At 35.9% G+C, this 18,076-nt stretch overlaps 4 protein-coding genes across 4 annotated transcripts; 1 reads left to right on the plus strand and 3 right to left on the minus strand.

The window, feature by feature from the left end:
• Positions 1 to 310: 310 nt before the first annotated feature.
• Positions 311 to 4,820, plus strand: LOC119984996 (protein ABIL2). The gene is made up of 10 exons (XM_038829143.1): positions 311 to 655; positions 1,432 to 1,559; positions 1,947 to 2,029; positions 2,148 to 2,298; positions 3,317 to 3,416; positions 3,523 to 3,615; positions 3,703 to 3,748; positions 3,851 to 3,957; positions 4,072 to 4,193; positions 4,420 to 4,820. Exons 2-10 carry the CDS (start codon positions 1,473 to 1,475, stop codon positions 4,588 to 4,590), a joined length of 960 nt encoding a protein of 319 aa, XP_038685071.1. The 5' UTR covers positions 311 to 655; positions 1,432 to 1,472; the 3' UTR covers positions 4,591 to 4,820.
• Positions 4,821 to 5,178: 358 nt separating this feature from the next.
• Positions 5,179 to 7,007, minus strand: LOC119986019. The gene is made up of 4 exons (XM_038830547.1): positions 6,831 to 7,007; positions 6,194 to 6,266; positions 6,048 to 6,103; positions 5,179 to 5,430 (listed from the first exon to the last, which is right to left on the minus strand). The coding sequence occupies exons 1-4, from the start codon at positions 6,899 to 6,901 to the stop codon at positions 5,316 to 5,318; spliced, it is 315 nt and encodes a 104-aa protein (XP_038686475.1). The 5' UTR covers positions 6,902 to 7,007; the 3' UTR covers positions 5,179 to 5,315.
• Positions 7,008 to 11,422: 4,415 nt separating this feature from the next.
• LOC119985608 (S-protein homolog 5-like) lies at positions 11,423 to 11,899 on the minus strand. The gene has a single exon (XM_038829896.1). It carries the CDS (start codon positions 11,897 to 11,899, stop codon positions 11,423 to 11,425), a length of 477 nt encoding a protein of 158 aa, XP_038685824.1.
• Positions 11,900 to 14,109: 2,210 nt separating this feature from the next.
• Positions 14,110 to 17,484, minus strand: LOC119985609. Its single transcript, XM_038829897.1, has 8 exons — positions 16,564 to 17,484; positions 16,401 to 16,457; positions 16,200 to 16,296; positions 15,933 to 16,088; positions 14,865 to 15,817; positions 14,753 to 14,772; positions 14,574 to 14,691; positions 14,110 to 14,418 (listed from the first exon to the last, which is right to left on the minus strand). Exons 1-8 carry the CDS (start codon positions 17,482 to 17,484, stop codon positions 14,110 to 14,112), a joined length of 2,631 nt encoding a protein of 876 aa, XP_038685825.1.
• Between the last annotated feature and the right edge of the window lie 592 nt (positions 17,485 to 18,076).

Genomic DNA, 18,076 nt, shown 5'->3' on the forward strand with positions numbered 1-18,076 from the left:
GCCACATTTTCCATGATGAAATATTACTATGATCAAGTATTCATGTTTACAATTTTAACACTTTCTTTTAATAAAAATGTTATGGGGGTAGCACTAAACTTGAATGAATGAGTTGATCTGGTCACACCATCGTACATATTTGTTGGCCCAGACAAAATAATACCATTGTAAATGCTCTTATACGGTTCATATTCAACTGGACCCACCCGAGCCAACAAAGAAGGGAAGGACATGGGTCCCACTAGTACGACAGATGATGATATATGGAATTTTTTTTCTTCTTAAAACCCACTCTGAAACTTAAAAATGAAATACAAATTCAAAGCATAAAGATGTGCTCGCCTTGATGTTCTCTCTCCCACTTCTTCCACACTCTCTCCTCTCCTCACACCTCCAGCAAGTCCTTACTTTTCTTCATGGTCTTCATGAATTGTAAACTTCATAAGCTTTTAGACCCATATTTTTTGAAAGTTATCATTTCCTTTTGTTTTTAGTCAAAGTACTTCTCCATAACAAGCCAAACTGCTCTCTGTCAAATCAAATTTGGCTTATTTATGCCTCTCACTGGACTGGGTTTTCACATTCGACGCCTGCCTATGCAATAAACTTTCTATGGAAAGTGGGTTTTCCCTGTTAGCTTCAGCTCCATTTCCAGGTTAGTATCTTTTAGGTTTTTTTTAGAATGTAAAATCAGTTGTTATCTTGTCTAGGCTTGGTTTCTTGGAAATTTTGCAAGAAGGGATTGCAAAATAGCCCGAGAAATCAGCTTCTTTTGTTCTGTCGAGGTGTTCGATTCCCTTTATCTTTTCATGAAATTTTGGATTCTAATGCTTGCAAGTATTTGATGCCACTTGTATTCTTTCGGGGGTTTATTTCGCTTTAACAAAATGAGAATATTGTTGAGGATTCAGACAAAGAGGGGCTTTTTTTCCCACGGATGTTGGTTTATGGAGTTTCAGTAATTTGTTTACTTCTCTATCAATTTTTGCTTTATGGGTTGTTGCAGAATGGCGCTGTCTAAAGCTGTTGGCTTTGTTAGTGTTAAATCTTGTTTTGGACTTATATTATTGGAATAATCTCTTTTGGCATCGTTAGTTTTTGGCTTGCCATTGAAGGGACTCCACTGTCCCTCATATATCCTGCTGTTGAGTAACCCCTTATTGATTTCTAGTTGTTTAAAGTGGATTATAATTGGGATTCTTATTTTTGGTTGCAAGCTGTTTTTCTCTGTCCCTCTCCTAAGCAGTTATGCTATCTCTTCCTGGGGCTTTCAGATTTGAATTCCTTGTAGAATTTGGTTTTGAAAAGAAACCAGCTTTAGTTACTGAAAAATTTTAATCTGGCAGAAGATAATATGGCACCACCCATTCTTTCATGCCCTTTTCTTTTACATCTAGACCAAAAGTAATCGTCTTAGTTTGATTGCTGCAGGATAAGGCATTCGGAGTTCAATCTTCTACTTCATTGGTACCATGACTGTACCTTCTTTTCCTAGAGAAGCATCCAATTACGATGAGGTCTCAATGCAGCAAAGCTTGCTCTTTGCTGATAGTCTCAAGGTACTTACTTTTCATGTTCTTAAATAGGAGGTTTAGTGGTTACTGGATTTGAAATTATTACTATGATCTTTTGCTCGAGCTCTATAATCTTTTTAGCCGCGCCCTTTTAGTCAACCAGTATATTGAGTGTTTGAATGTTTGTATATCACAACATTTGTTTGGAGTTTTAGAAGCTGTTTCTGTGATCATTAGTCGTTTAAAATACTAACTATTGAAATTCACTTCATTTTTCAAGCACTATAAATTGAAAGCCTACTGTTTCGTAGATAAGATCTTATCTGCATCTATAGTACTTTCTTCATTTCTGTATTGGTCAGTACTGTTGCACTTTATCCTTATTCATTGGATTTTATGGCTTCATTGTGCTATTTTTATTTTCATTTTCAGGATTTGAAAAATCTGAGAACACAATTATACTCGGCAGCGGAATATTTTGAATTGTCTTACAATAACGATGATCAGAAACAGATGTGAGCCACCGTAATTCATTTGAGCTAGTGCTTGTGACTGGGGGATTTGATCGCTACCCTTGTTTTCTGTGCTATTATTTTCCCTTCTCTAAGAAAGAAAAGTTTCCTCTGTCTTCAGGGTCGTAGAAACATTGAAAGACTATGCTATCAAAGCTCTTGTGAACACTGTGGACCACTTGGGATCTGTGACTTACAAGGTTAATGATCTCTTGGATGAAAAGGTTGATGAAGTCTCCGGAACAGAACTTCGAGTCTCTTGTATTGAGCAGGTGTGCTTTAATTCTCTTCTTTTTGGAACTTTAGTTTCTTTGGTAACTGAGTTCTATAAAAGAGAAGGAAATCATGGTAGAGTTACAAAAGTCATCCGACATCTAGTTACTTGTCAACCATTCACTATATAAGGTTAATAGCGGATGATAGTACATAGGTCATATGCTTGAAGTTCTTTTCATTTATTGCTTTTGAGTATCAGGCATGCTATTTAGTTTACGAGTAGGAATAATGTATTCAAGCATGATGCTATTTAGTTTATGATTAGAGCAGGTTATTTTGAAAACAGTGAGAAACAGATGTGAAATGTTTAACTTGGGTCATACAACATTGCACTGTTTTAGGTTTTCGGATGTGACCATAGACGTTTACCATTTTTTACCCTTCACATTCAAAATTTTTTATGCCAACAGGGTTAACGCTCTGATGTCCAATGATCCATAAGACATCACCAACTTAGTTCTGTTATTGTTCTTTAGTTTGAAAGCGATCGAGAACATAATTGTCGTTGTGTCTGAGAAAAGAGCCAATTGAACCTAAGGCATCCATAATTGGAAAGCTCATCTTGCTCAAAGCAAATTAAAAACATTGGCCCACAAACACATTTTTGGATATGGGGTATGCTGGTTCTCCAAATCTTATCTATATTGCATTTGACATTGTAGTAACTGAATAATATGTCGTACCTGCATTTCAGGTGAGGTATGCACTGCGTACATTGGATTGAATGCTTTTCCATTGATATTAGATTGAGATACTACTTCATATTAGTATGAAAATGTAATCGCGAGCACAAGGCTACTGTAGTGGGTGGGGTCGGAGATAGACAGGAGTTACACAAACCTTACTCCCACATAATATGTGGAGAGGTTGTTTCTAGGAATTAAACTTGTGACCTCTATTGCACCCCTGCAACTCTACCACTGGGCCACATGTTTGCTTGTGGTGTGAAAATATGGTGATATCGCCAGTCAAAACACAAAAACTAATGTTTGTTGATTCGTCTAATTATCCTAGAGACTACGAACGTGCCAGGAGTATATTGATCATGAGGGCCTGTCACAGCAATCACTGGTGATTAATACTCCAAAGTACCACAAGCGGTACATCTTGCCAGGCAATTATGCTCATCTATTCCTTTCATTTTTATTTTTTTTTTGTTTTTGGTATTATCTATTTTCACTTTTGCATAATATTTTATATAAATTTCAATCCATGTTCAGTTGGGGAGACCATGCATGGTGCCAATCGTACTAAGTTGAAATACCAAGGTTGCAGCCTAGACGATGAAGATGACTGGCATCAATTTAGAAATGGTATGCTTCTCAAAACCATATTTTAATTGTTTATTCAACAGTATGATGTAATTTGGCTCTTCTGATGACTTGCTTGTTTCCTCAAAGCTGTTCGAGCTACAATCCAGGAAACGCCAACATCAACATCTGTTGGGTAATAATTGTAGTGTCATTTTCTAGAGCATTGAACAACTAATAACTTTCTGCTTAGCCATGCCACATGGCGAATAATATTTTATAATTTTACTCACTGCAGAAGAGGGCGTACCCCATCACCTTCTGTACATCCTCCTCGACGAGCTGCTCCACCACAGCGTTCCGCCACTTTTTCCTTTACATCCACCATGGCAAGAAAAGAACTAGGTCTACATACTTTCAAACCTTTTGATTTACGAGTACATTATTTTCTCTCTGTTTAAGTTTCATTTAAAAATAATTTGATGGTGAGCCATTCATGATAAATTTCTGTGTTTTTAGACAAGCGTACTGTTTCACCTCATCGGTTTCCACTTTTACGTTCTGGATCTGTCTCGAGTAGGCCAAAAACTCCAAATTCTAGCAGGCCGACCATGCCAAATATGTCTAATGCAAAAAAACGGGTGAGTATTATTTAATCTTATCTGTCTTAGACATTTTATACTGAAAAACAGTTGCATATGAACATGGCATTAAGGGATGGACGACCCTATTTCCTTGCTTGTCTTGCCTAATTCCTTGTTTCTATGGGTTGGCATGTGAATATAACTAGTAGTTTTTTTTGTTGATCTTCATTATGAAAAAACTTTGATTACTAACTCTTGGACCTTTCCCCCCTAATTATGCCAGTATCCTTCAGAGCCCCGGAAGTCAGCTTCAATGCGAATCCAGGCTGAAAGGGAAAGCCCCAAAGAAAGCGATCAAATTCCGAGCAAAAGTAAACGCCTTCTCAAAGCATTGCTTAGCCGACGTAAATCAAAGAAGGATGACACGTTATATACTTACTTGGATGAATACTAAGGAAAATTAAAACATTGCAGGAAGGGTAAAGGAAAAGGAGTCAAGTTTGCAGCAAATATCTGTAGAGTTGGGACATCATTTTTCACTCTTTTTTTTCTTTGATTCTCAATTATTATTTCGTACTTCTTTATATTTGTTTCCTCTGCAATAGGTGTCATGGTGCGTCAATATATTTCTTTGCATGTCTTACATAACCTGCCTACCAATATGGAGTTGATAGGGAGTGCTTATATTGAAGTCATTATTTACACCTACCAAATGTCTACCTTTGAATCCATGAGTAGCAGCAAACTTACAGGACCATATTAAAATTGAATTCTCAGTTCTCTCACGGTTGGGTTATTTCCTAGTGTATCCTTAAGTGTGTATGGGATGGGGTATGACCTACAAAGGTTTTAAAGAATCCACCTGTTATAATGAAATGAAAATACTCATGAGACTTAAATTTACTATCTCTCATTTGTGTTGAGAGTTACCCATTTGTTTTGAGAGTTATTGCGATCCAGTTTACCATCTCAACTAATGACATGACCTGTTGTTACTTGGTATAATTCCCCTGCAATGTTTAAGCTACTGTTGAAATTTCAATCACCATAAACACTATCTTCATATATTTCAGTGGCCCAAAAAATAAAGGTAAGTTACACGAATAGCAAAGAGTGCTTGACCTACAGATCATTTCACAATATGAGGATGCCACTGATTAGGTAAGGACTAATTGTTCATCACGATATCATTTTCTGGCCAAATTCTTCAATTGTTTTTGTAGCTAGCGTAAGGATGTCAACGAAAGCTGAAAACGATGCACGAAGAAACCTTGCCTCCGCTGCCTCAAAGTGACTGAAAAAACAAGGAAATAAAGATTTTGTTAATCCAAAACAGAGAGACCATAAAACTAAGACGACTCCTCGAAAATGTAAAGGGCAAAATATTGCAGAGATGACTATTCAGAATGACCGAAAGAATAGGTGAATATGGCAATGAGAGTACAAAACAATTGACAGTGCATCTAGTAAATCATTTCAATGAGGTGTCTTGCTTCATTTTTATGATGGAACAGATATTGATTTTATAGATGAAAGAAGATTACAAAATACAGTGATATAATGAGAATTGAGAAATATATTTTCCTTGAAGCCATAAGAGTTACACCAAAGTACTAGTAGAAGAACAGGAAATTAACGGAGAGAATTGCCCTACAACTAACCCACAAATTATAAGGGTAAGAAATCATTTGAATGTAGGGTATTACTTCACATTAATCTAAAACAAGGATTTATAGTGATTATTATACAATCTTATAATTTTAGCTTCTCCGCTTATTAGGGAGATGGTTGTTCTTCTAGGAATCAAGTAGATGCTAATCAAGTGACAAAAAAAAAAACATGCAAAATTACTCCTTTGATTGAAGATTTGAAAACATGCCAACCAACAATTGTCACAAGAAAGAGACTTACACTGACAGCTTCCCATCAGAAACTGTCATTTGCCTTCTCACCTTATCTGGTTGCAACTGCATATAGAAATTGAATGGAATGAGTATATAGTTAGTTAAAACCAAGGTAGCAAACCAAATGCTGGTTTTAGAACAATGAAACCTCACCTCCTTATCAACAGCTAATGCTGCATAGACAATAGAAGCATTTTCCTGCGACTGAAAATCTACTTCGAAGTCACTGCAGGCAAAAACGCTTATGATTACAGAGAGACAAGTTTTGAACACACAAAAGTGAGCAAACTAGAAACAAAAATAACAAGGTCTTAATGTGTTTCTGTAGGAAATAGCTTAATAGTTAAGATCTTAACCGAGACCAAAACAGCGGATGCCGATTTCATATAAAACTTTCCTAACCCATTCTCATACGCTTTTCCACTGTTTCAGAAAACAACCCTTTGTGCCCTTTCTGTACAAGTAATAATGGTGGGAATATAAAAAAAAGGAACAACCCAACAAAACCCTAATTAAACAATGCACAATAAGCACAGTAACTCGTATAAACTCCTCAAAACATAAAGTTGAACCTATAAACCATATGGTTGGCACTTACCAAACCAAAGGCGGGGTTTTTTGTATTTCTAACAAAGATCCTCACAAGAACAATTCAGAATTCAAACTAAGTGCATCAAAAGCTTCGCAATATTTTGAATAGATACCATTGTGTCGCATAATTTTACATCTCCCTCAAGTACACGACCCCATCAAAATGGTCAATTCAAAGACGAGAAGAGAGAGAGATTACCAGCTGAATTCCCACTGACTTTGATAATCTGGGACGCCAGAAGGCATGGAAGCAACGGTTGCAGCCGCCATTTCTCCTCCTCGACGACCCAACAAAAACCGCAAGTAACCTTAAAATCCCAAGGACGAGTGTTGTGCACCACTGCACCTGACTTCTTGCGCCTTTAATTAGGGTTCTACACTAGTACTTTGATTTTTTTTTTCCTTTTATTTTAGGAATGGGCTGGGTTGATATGGGCCTAAATAAGCATTGGGCCTTTCCAGCCATCCACTTCCACTTCCACTCTTGTGCAGGATTGGGCCATAAAAAGTTTGATAGTTTAGGATCGACCCTATTAATGCTTCATTATTATTCATAAAATTAAATTATAATATAATATTAATTAATTAGGACTTAAAAATGATAGTTTAGGATCGACCCAATTAATGCTTAAATATTATATTATTATTCATAAAATTAAATTATAATATAATAAACATACATATACAGCTCACAACACTTCACATTGATCGAGAAGGTAATATTCTAGAGGTCTCAAACATTATTCATATAATAATAATTAACCTATAAATTAATAAAAGTGATAAAGCTTAGATGGGCCTGATCACCAACTATAAGACTTAAGATAACCTGTGGGCCACCCAGGGTGACAGCCCAAATAAAACCCATCATTTCTGGCGACCCAGTAAATATCATAGGACCATTTCCCACACCAGTCACCTTCAACAAAGACATTAAAAACATCAAAACTCGTGGTTCTCCGGCCCAATGTAAATCGACAAAAGTAGAGTGTAGATCCACTCCAATTGACCTTGAAAGCCCAGCTAAACTCCTTGTTCAGGCCCAATTTGTGAACGCCGAGATCATCGTCGCCGGACTGACATCGAACCACTAGCGGACGACGAGCTTTGTCGATTCTGTTGACAATGTGAACACGGTATTTGGCAAACAACCCGTATTTCTCTCCAAACGAAGTTGCAGAACAAATATAAATATGGAGGCAGATCAAATGCAGAAACAACAATGAGTTCCTGGTTTCCATGTTTCTGTTTTCATCTCCCCTAACTTTGCGAGCTATAATTTAATAGAGGAATAGTAAAAGTATTTTACGGTTTTATATCATTAATTAATGCATATGAATCAGTTTTGCGTATTGAAAAATTAATTGGAAACTGATTAATTAAAACAAGAGTAACTGATCATTAATTTCTTTAAATAAAATGTAAGGCGATGCGTCTAAGGCTCGAACGATGATGATGAACGTTACATTTGAGGCCAAATGACGTATCACGGATCATATAGAGAATAACGCTGCCCTCAAATCTCTTGCAATATTATTTTCTTTTTGACTTCCGTTTGTCTAGATTGAGTAATGCTACAATCATTCAAAAGAATGAAATACCAAGGTTATATTTTAGGGGTTTCATGAATTATTCGTCTAAAATTCAGACCCAACCCCTTCACCCTCACCCAAATCAACTCGCTTGAAATTTGAAATGTTGTTCATTACTCCAAAAGTGTTGGTTCACGATTCACCCGCTCCGTGGAAAGTGGTTGAAATAAAACGAATCAAAAAATTATTGAACCGATAAGCATTCTATGTAGTACATATTTCCTCGTGTATTCTTGTAACTATCTCGGCCAAGGTCTACGATTTTGACCAAATAAGGTGAAGCTGACATATAACGTGGAAGCAACCCATTCATCATGCCGTAAGATATCTCCTCAACAAGGTCCATGCGAGCCTCATAGAGTCATAGTCGAGTCCATATGCCCATGACCTAGGCTATCTCCTCAACGACGGAGGCCCACACGAGCCTCATAGACGACCTACGTCCCACAGGCACATAGCCTAGGTCACGGACAACTCAATAGAGGGCCCACAACCTCTAACCCACTCAAGGGTCCATGGCTTGGAAGCTCTCTCATAAGCCCGTTTACGCCAGGCCCAGTATTTGTCAGCTCTCTCCATCGTGCACTGTGAGGCTTGTCAATTGAGAGAGATTGCATAAATCAAATTAAAACATTGTAAGGATCATAAGGTATATCCTATCGCACGAACGTGGGCGCTAGATGCAAATAAGTAACCAAAATATAGTGGGTATAGATTTGATCATGGTTGAGCTCCACCATACGATAATTCATCCTCGATGTGGTACTAGCACTCAAAATGTAGTGGTGTATATTTGATAATTGGTTAACTCCCGATATTGTCTCATTCATTAGATCTATATCATCCACAAACAAGATGCACAAAGGCACCTCACCCTGGATATGTCGTGTGAGTTCATCCATCACTATAACGAATAAGAAAAGATTTAGTGCTGACCTTTAATATAAACCTATGGAGATGGAGAGAACTCACATGTAACTCCTCTAATAGTCCTGACACTAAATAGTAGACATGACTCATTCATTCATATGTATTTTTAATCATAGTAATATAACTAATCGGGACTTGTCTATTCTCTAAAATCCACCACATACAGACTTAATAACTATAATCTCTATAGATAGTTTTTCACAATATCAAAATTTAAAACGATTAATAATATTATAATTGTAAATAAAATAATACCCAGCCGTAATCCAATAGATAGACTTATACAATTTAGGATACACCGTAAATATGATATGATGATAAAATTATAAAAACTAAATAATAATAATAATAATAATAATAACATAATATTTTTCTTATTTTATTTAATTAATTAAAATTTAAAATTAATATATATATATATAATTAGTGCATTGGCCTGATCACCAATTATGGTCCTTATAAGAAGGAATGAGTCCTTTGGTATTCCAAGGATAACAACTAAAATAAAAGCCTTCATTTCTGACAATCCAGTAATAGTGACCTTTATGGCCATGATCAAAAGCACACCGATACTCGTCGCCAATGCCCCTAAAAACTTCAAAACTAGTGGTCCTTGGGCCGAATGTAAACCGACAAAAGAAAACTGTAGATTTAAGCCAATTGGGCCTGAAAGCCCAACTAAACTCCTTTTTCGGGCCCAATCTGTGAACGCCCAGATCATCGTCAGCGGACTGACATCGAATCACCAACGGACCTCGAGCGTTTTGGATTTCGTTCACTATGTGAATACGGAATTTGGGAAAGCCCCAATTCCAATCCAACTTCTCTTCAAACGAAATTGCGCAACAAATATGGAGCAGCCGGAGCCACAACAGCAACAACAACAATGAAGACGAAGGGTTCATTCTGCCAGCCAATTGCCAATAGTAAAGTGTATATATATATTCTGCTTTTATATCATTGAACCATACCAATACCAGTCAGTTACAGAGTTACTTACTGAAAGCATTAATTGGAAACTGAATAATTAATACAAGAGTTACTGATAATTAACGTTGCGTTAATTTAAGGCTCAGATGAAGGAAGGAGTGAAAACACACTACAGCTCTTATATATATTGAACTATCAACTATCCCGTATCTATTTGGGGTGTCGTTATAAGAAAATTCAAGTCCTTACCATACTAAGAGGTTTTTTTTTTCTTTCTCCTGTATCAATGTACTATTAAAGTGAGACGGCCTAGGAATAATAAATTCATACGGATTCGATATATCCATAAGAGCTGATAAATTCAAAACGGACAATAATATGTTTTATATGTGCGTAAGGGTTGGGATTTTAAACAAGATTTACAGTTCCTTCCGAAATGATAAGATCTTTGGAGCAATAATCCATCTAAGATATGGTTATATTGGACCCCTTCCTAACTCGGGATGTGTGAATCTCATGTCTCAGACATACCAGAAAACAAAAAAGTTATCAAGAGAAAGTGAGGATAATATTGGTGGAAAATAGATTTAGTAGGAGATGAAGATTCAAGTCATGTTACAATTAATATCGCTCTCTTTAAGGGTAAATTATCCCATATATCGATTTGGGTAATCCAAACCGTGTTTTTTGTTTGAATATGGAGTTTGATTTGTTATTTGTAAACGGTTGCATTGATCAAAACAATATATTATTGGTAATTGACCTTTTCTTTGGGGGTGGTTGGGTGTCGAACAACTATAATGGCAAAGGATGCAATTGCTTTATTGGATCATCTAGGACGGGGAAAGGCACATATCTTCGGGCATTCAATGTGTAAGCTCGTGATATTGAGCATTCTATTTTTTTCATCTTAGCCTAGTCAAGTAGGGTTGTGAAATTATACAATTATTAAATTAAGCTTTGAACTACGTTGTTTAGTTTACTTTATTATTATTTGCCACTAGTTTGGAAGCACCATGGTCCATGGAAGCTTATTTTTCTCGAAATGCTTATTTTTCTCGCATAACAAAGGCTATGATAGCTTGTAATTAGCTAGCAACAATGTTGCCCGATAGAGTTCTGTCTTCGGTAATCTTTTGAGTTACTTTATGAGACCAAACATCAAGATCAAGATGTATATTAAGTGATAATATCATTTCAATAAGTTGTAATGTTATAAAATAATCATAAAGAATTAGTTCATCCCATTATCACTTCATGACCCCGCCCATACTTAAAATTAAATATGACAGACTATAGTGAAAACTGCAGTTTCCATTGTAGGTACCCTTAACTCTGATCACCAATTATAGCGCTCAGAAAAAGGAGTGGATCTTCGGAAGCTCCAAGGATTACAACCAAAATAAAAGCCTTCATTTGTGATGACCCAGTAATAATCCCCGTTGTTACGGTCCTGATAATTACACCAATTCACGTCGTCAACGCCCCTAAAAACATCAAAACTAGTGGACCTTGAGCCGAATGTAAATCGACAAAAGCAAAGTGTAGATCCACTGCAATTGTAATGGAAAGCCCAGCTAAACTCCTTGTGCAGGCCCAATCTCTGAACGCCCAGATCATCGTCGACGGTCCCAGTCGACTGACATCGAATCACCAACGGACCTCCTCCAACATTTTGGATTTCGTTCACTATGTGAACCCGGTATTTGGCCCACCCGAAGTTCTCTGAATGCATGGAGCAACAAATATGGAGGAGCCACAACGATGACGACAACAACAACAACGATGAATTCCTTGTTTTCATATTATTGTCCATGTTTTCATCAACTTATTCTACGCACAAGATTTTCTTTTTTGGCTCTGTTTGGCAGAGCGGAAATCTGGATTTTCAATGCTAGCGGAAATGCTGTAGAAAAAATGTTGAGCTTAAAGTTATAAAATATGTTATAAGGTGTTTGGTAAAGTAAAAGTTGATACTAGCGGAAAAATTGTTGAAATAAAGTATTATAACAGTAGTTTTTTTTTTATAATTAAAATTAATCTAATAAATATAATTCTTATTCAAATTAAAATTAATCTAATAAATATAATATTAGTTTTTAATTATTAATTAATAAAATTTTAATTGGCATTTTAAGTATTAAAATTGTTAAAAATAATTTTAAGTATTACAATATTTTTCATAATTAAAATTTTAAAATTTTGTTTTTTGTATTTTTCATAATTTTTTTAAGCTAATAAATATAATCATTTTTAAATTTTTTTATAAATATTAAATTTAATTTTATAATATTAATTATAATTACAAAATATAAGTTAAACTAATAATATTTATTATTAAACTAACAATATATATTAAATATATTGTAAAGTATATTAACGGTGGGCCCACATTAATTTCTAAAAGAAAAATCATCATGTATGTGGGTCCCATGATTAAAAAATGTAAAAAAAAAATGTTGTAGACGCCATCCCAGAAGCTCCTATTCAGAGCTTCTGGGATGCTAGCGAATCTGCTTCTCCTGCTATGTTGTTTGGCACAGCGTTCCGCAAAACGGGACCGTTAACGGACCCACTTTGCGGTCCACTGTGTCAAATAGACACTATATCATTAAAGCATGCCAATCGGTTACATCTTGAAGCATTAATTGGAAACTAATTAATTAAATAAAACTAGAGTTACTGATCATTAACGATGCGTTTAAGGCTCGGATGAAGGAGGCGTGGAAACACATATAAGAACTCTTGAATAGAAACGGAAAATAGATGTGTTAAACTATCCTATAACGATTTGTGTCTATCTAAAACATGTGATTTATAAGAAAACTCAAGTTCCTACCGTACTAAGAGGCATTGTCCTAAATCTAAGTACCCTTAAGTGATGAGACGACACAGATGGAATAAATCCATACGGGTTTGATGTCTCCAAGTGTACCCATAAAACTGAAACAAACAATATTTTTTATATGCGTAAGGGCTGGGATTTTAAAGAAGATGTAAGTCGAGTTCCTTTCGAAATGATAAGATCTTTGGAGCAAGAATCGATCCAAGATATGGTTATATTGGAAAGTTGTAGAAACAAATTACTCAAAAGAAATTTCAAAAAAATATTGAACCGATAAGCATTATAATATTACTAGGCAGGACCCGCGCGTTGCGGCGGGGTCCTTTTCGTGTCGTGTTTTTGTTGTGTGAAAGTATGTAGTTTTTGGATTATTAGATGATGGAATTACGTGGTAGTAGATTGAATCAGTAGGTGCAGTTGTAATTTTGTGATTACGAATATGCGAACTTTTGAAAGCGGGAGAAGTTAAATTGTAATATGTGTAAGTGCGTTAGGTGTCTAATAAGGAAATTGTCTGCAAGAGCATTAGAAAGGAAAGTTGAAGCTGCACAACGTTATAAGATAGTGTTTGATACAATATTCAAAAGTGGAACCAATGGTTCTATATTTACAATCGGCATTTAGTTGCAGTGGTGCTGCCTCAAAAGTAGCTTCAGCTTCTTTTTGTACATTAGGTTTGATTGCGACTAGATTTTTCCCAGAAGCTGTATCATACAAAATATAGACATATATGGAGGCCTGTGGAATGATCGATTGTGTTATGATATGAATATTGGATAGTGAATATGGAATTGAGTTTATGTACCTGTTGTTTGTTGTTTGCTCCATGGCTGCGATGATGCTTCTGTTGTTGTTTGCTCCCCTGTATTTGTATTTGGTGGGTAGATTTCGAAGCTGTGTATTTTTTTTGCTATGATGTCGATTGTTCTTCCGATAGTAATAATGTCGAAAATGTATGGTATGAGAGTGCTTCCTTTTGGTTTTGTTGTGATGTTTTAATGTGCTTCATTGTTGGCCTTGTCTCCCGTGTGATATGGATTCTCTGTATGCATGGTTTCTTCTTCTTCTGTGGTCCACATGCTTGTGTCATTGTTGAGGTTTCTCACTGCATTTAAAGTTAGTAGTTGTTGTTGAAGTCATGAGCAGGTAATGTGTCTTACCATGGTCTGTATTTGTTCCATCTACGTCATTGTGTCTGTATTAGCTTCTTGTTCTGCCTCTTGCTGTATGTTTTGGTGTTGCATGATGTCTTGAAATTGTTGCAGAAGCTTGTGATACAGAGTCTCGACGGTTTGATAAATTTCTTTAATCTCTGATAGGTAGAAATTTGGTTTCTTTTCTCCTTTGGGATTTGTAAGGATTGATATTTGGAGCATAATGATGTTTTTCGTCACTTTGTCTATTTCTTGGTATTCCTTGGAAGGTAAATGAAGTTGGTGGTCATGAATGATGTAGACATTCCTGTGTTCTTCTTCATATTGGAGGCGAAGCTGAAGAGCTTCTGTTGTTGATATTTAAGGTTAGTTTCTGAGGAGCTACATACATTTCTTGAAAGATGGTTAGAAATTGAAATGTCTTATGAGTTATGAATCGTAAATGATTACGAATTTATACCTATTCGTCAACCAAGATGAAGTCAACTGACATAAGCTCGTTTTGCATTGTTGGGTTTGTCGAATCCCAAATTCTGATCAAACGACATATAATTTTGCATCCTTGTTGACCAACTTGGAGTTGCGATAATGGCATATGCTCCATAATTCCTGAGAAAATAACAAACTTCACATAAATCAACAACACATGATAATATTTTTTGAAATTTACTGATTCATGGATGACAGTTTCTGATATATAGAATAAGAGTTTCAAATGAAATGCATTGCACCTTAGAGTCCATCAAACACTTCGTGGTAGACAATATTTTTAGTGTACATACTTTCTTCTTCGTCATTTTTACGAATGAGGATTCGAACACCTTTATAACTTGTGATAAAGCGACATATAGTTGACCATGTGAGAAAAGTGGCCTAGGAAGGTAGAGATCCAATTTCTTTAAGGTTTGGCCTTGACTCTTGTTAATCGTCATTGCGTAGCACAATCGTACAAGAAAGTGTCTTCTTTTCATGACAAATGGCCATTTTGCTTCTGTTGTTGACATTATTATCCTTGGAATGTATACTCTAGCACCAATGTGGCTACCAGTTATAATATTGGCCTTAATAACTCGATCTCCAAGTCTAGTGACTAATAATCTTGTGCCGTTGCATAATCCACTACTTTGATTGATATTGCGTAACAACATAATAGGTGAATGGATTTTCAGTTCTAGCTCATGATTGGGAATTCCATTGAACTTAAGCAAATTTAAAAAATCGGAAGGATACAACACATTAGAGTCATCGAAGGTATTACCTTCTTTACCAATGGAATTAAAGCTGAGATATATCTTTAAGTTAGTAGGTATCAATGAAAGAACATAAGAGTTGATCAAATCCACAACTTCATTTGTTCCTGTGATAACAACTCTCTCTTTTAAGTATGCAGGATCAGGGTAAAACAATGACAAATCATCATAAACTTTAGATGTGATGTCTTCTATTTCTCCTTGTTTTGGAGGAACTTGGAGATTTTGAGGTATTTTTATCCAGCTTGGGTATTCCTCTTCTTTATTCATTTTAAAAGCCTGTTCCTTTCCCTCACCAATATCTAGCAGCCATTTTGAAAATGAACGTAACTCTTCTCTTTCATGAGTTGATAGTCCCTGTGTAGACAATCTCATATTTTGGGTCAATACAAATACTTGGTAGTGTTTCCACAGATAAGATTTAGTAATGCATGCATTAATTGTATCAAATCTCAGAACCTTTTGGTACGACTGGCAGAATTTGTCTAAAATCGCCACCAAGTAAGACACATTTTCCACCAAAAGGTACACACTAAGACTCCATTTCATCATAGTTGAAGATATCATTTAGTGATCTGTCCAATGCCTCAAAGCAATTACGGTGAGTCATAAGTGCCTCATCCCATACTATAAGGCTTGTTTTTCTCAAAAGTTCAGCAAGTTGTGTTCCTTGCTTGATATGGCAGGTTGATTGATCAAGGATATTTATTGGTGAATGAGCAGTCTTTCCTCCTGGTAATAATAAAGAGGCAACACCTGACGATGCAACAACAAGAATTATTTTGCCTTCTGAACGTAAGTGATTGATAATTGTACGATAGAGAAAAGTTTTGCCGGTTCCTCCATGTCCATACACAAAGAACAAACCTCCACAATCCCTATATACAACAGCCAAAACTACATCATATATTGTTCTTTGCTCTACATTTAACTTACTAAACATATTATCAGCTTCTTCTCTAAGCTGATGGACATTGTGACATAGTTCTTCTCATAACAGTGTATTGTTGATATTCTCCATCATACTATTTGCAGGTGTAGGAAGTTGATAATCTGTAAGGGATGCACCATTTTTGGATAGTAGTGTTTCCAACTCAAGTAGTACTTGATCTTTAATATGTGATCCTGAAATGATTGAAGGATGCAGTCCATATTTATTTTGTATCTTATAAACCATGTCGTCCTAGAAATTCATAAAGTGAGCATCAAGTAATTTTTTGGGATCACCAACTTCACAAAATAGATGTAAAGTCACAAATAAAGTTCTCAATTCATGGGATGTAGCCCAATTTGAAGCTTCGTTAAGAGCATCGTGCCACTCTTGATCGTTTCCTGTTAAACCCATTGCATTACATGCCTCCTTAAATGTTGGGTAAACAATGGCATTTACTGTCCATATTTCAGCAAAGCTTGTGGGGCCTTTGACATATGTAAGTAACATCCTTAGATAGTAAAACTCTCCTACAGAGGGGTGAACATATGATATTCTACCAATACAATGACCCCTTGCTCTGCGAAACCATATTTTTTTCGATGCATCCCACCTCCAAGAAGATGGGAATTCAACATATGTTAATTGACGTGTATCAGGAGCAATTGTATTTGTAAATAACCACTCCGTCAACATTGTTTTTTCTATTCCTGGTTGTCTCAACACCGTGTCTATCTCAACATCTCCTCTGAAGATAATATTGTTCATTGCAGGTAGGTGTATAGTCAAATTGAGGACAGTAGGGTATTTGGAATGAATATCATACTCAAAAATCCTCCAACATGATTCATAAGCATATATGTACCTGCAATCAAGATACATCTTGATCTCATCAACAATTTCTGAATTCTCAGATGGTGAATTGTCTATACTTTGTATGTTTTCTTGTAGAAGTGCTCTTGTCCTATCCGGTCCTTTGTTAATGTATTTAAATAGATATTTAATCGATCTTGAACAATTGCACCACTCTACATTGATGTGTGCTTGGTATTTCAACAACAACCCCTTATTATATGGAACAGTGAATTTATTGTCGAGGTGTACTCCTTGTTTCTTAATAGATTTACCGTCATTGCGTCTTCTATAAGCAGCAAAACCATTGTCATTAATAATAGTCTCAGAATAGAATTTTTTTTGGGAAGTGTTTGCTTCATCTGCCATTTTTCATCCATGGAGCATAAATTTGGAGACAACAGCAAATAAAGCAAGTTGAGCTCTTTCATCTAGGATTTCTACACAAATTACCCTGTCTATATCATCTGCAGCTGGGAATTTATCATTTTCTTGTAGCAAACTATCATATGAACATGAGGCAATCCTCTTTTTTGAAACTCTACAGTATGAATCGATGCAATTGCTTGTCCAATGTAGTTGTTTTGTTTAATATCTTTTGTGAACTCTGCAAGCTTCATGTGGAAAACTCGAGAGATGATATCAGGCCTATCCTCTGCTTTTTGACCTGGTATGAGTTGCAGTGCGTTATGAATTTCAATCCATTGGACATTGCATGTGAAAGTAATAAACATATCTGGATTGCCCTTTGCTCGACAAATTGCCATAACATTGTGATAGTGCTAGATCATATATATGGGACTTCCAGTAAAACTTGAAGGCAGAATAACTCGTTTGCCAATTGATCTTGCATTAACATCACCTCGGAGAAATGCATCTTGGACACCACTATATATTTCACTTCTGAAATGGTCTTGCTGGTTCTGAAAACGAATGTAACATAGTCTCTCATCTTCAATAG

This window comes from Tripterygium wilfordii, chromosome 19, assembly GCF_013401445.1.
Source record: "Tripterygium wilfordii isolate XIE 37 chromosome 19, ASM1340144v1, whole genome shotgun sequence".
NCBI classification, from domain to species: Eukaryota; Viridiplantae; Streptophyta; class Magnoliopsida; order Celastrales; family Celastraceae; genus Tripterygium; species Tripterygium wilfordii.

Bases quoted from the DNA above. Each gene is read 5' to 3' on its own strand.
- LOC119984996 (XM_038829143.1), top strand. From the start codon at position 1,473: ATGACTGTACCTTCTTTTCCTAGAGAAGCATCCAATTACGATGAGGTC. The intron at 1,560-1,946 runs GTACTTACTTTT...TTTCATTTTCAG, and splicing joins TCTTTGCTGATAGTCTCAAG to GATTTGAAAAATCTGAGAAC. The intron at 3,958-4,071 runs GTCTACATACTT...CTGTGTTTTTAG, and splicing joins CATGGCAAGAAAAGAACTAG to ACAAGCGTACTGTTTCACCT.
- LOC119986019 (XM_038830547.1), bottom strand. From the start codon at position 6,901: ATGGCGGCTGCAACCGTTGCTTCCATGCCTTCTGGCGTCCCAGATTAT. The intron at 6,267-6,830 runs GTAATCTCTCTC...TTTTGCCTGCAG, and splicing joins AGTCAGTGGGAATTCAGCTG to TGACTTCGAAGTAGATTTTC. The intron at 6,104-6,193 runs GTGAGGTTTCAT...TTCTATATGCAG, and splicing joins CATTAGCTGTTGATAAGGAG to TTGCAACCAGATAAGGTGAG.
- LOC119985609 (XM_038829897.1), bottom strand. From the start codon at position 17,484: ATGGCAGATGAAGCAAACACTTCCCAAAAAAAATTCTATTCTGAGACT. The intron at 16,297-16,400 runs GTGCATCCCTTA...AATGTCCATCAG, and splicing joins AACACTACTATCCAAAAATG to CTTAGAGAAGAAGCTGATAA. The intron at 16,089-16,199 runs GTTTGTTCTTTG...TTGCATCGTCAG, and splicing joins TGTATATAGGGATTGTGGAG to GTGTTGCCTCTTTATTATTA.
- LOC119985608 (XM_038829896.1), bottom strand. From the start codon at position 11,899: ATGGACAATAATATGAAAACAAGGAATTCATCGTTGTTGTTGTTGTCG.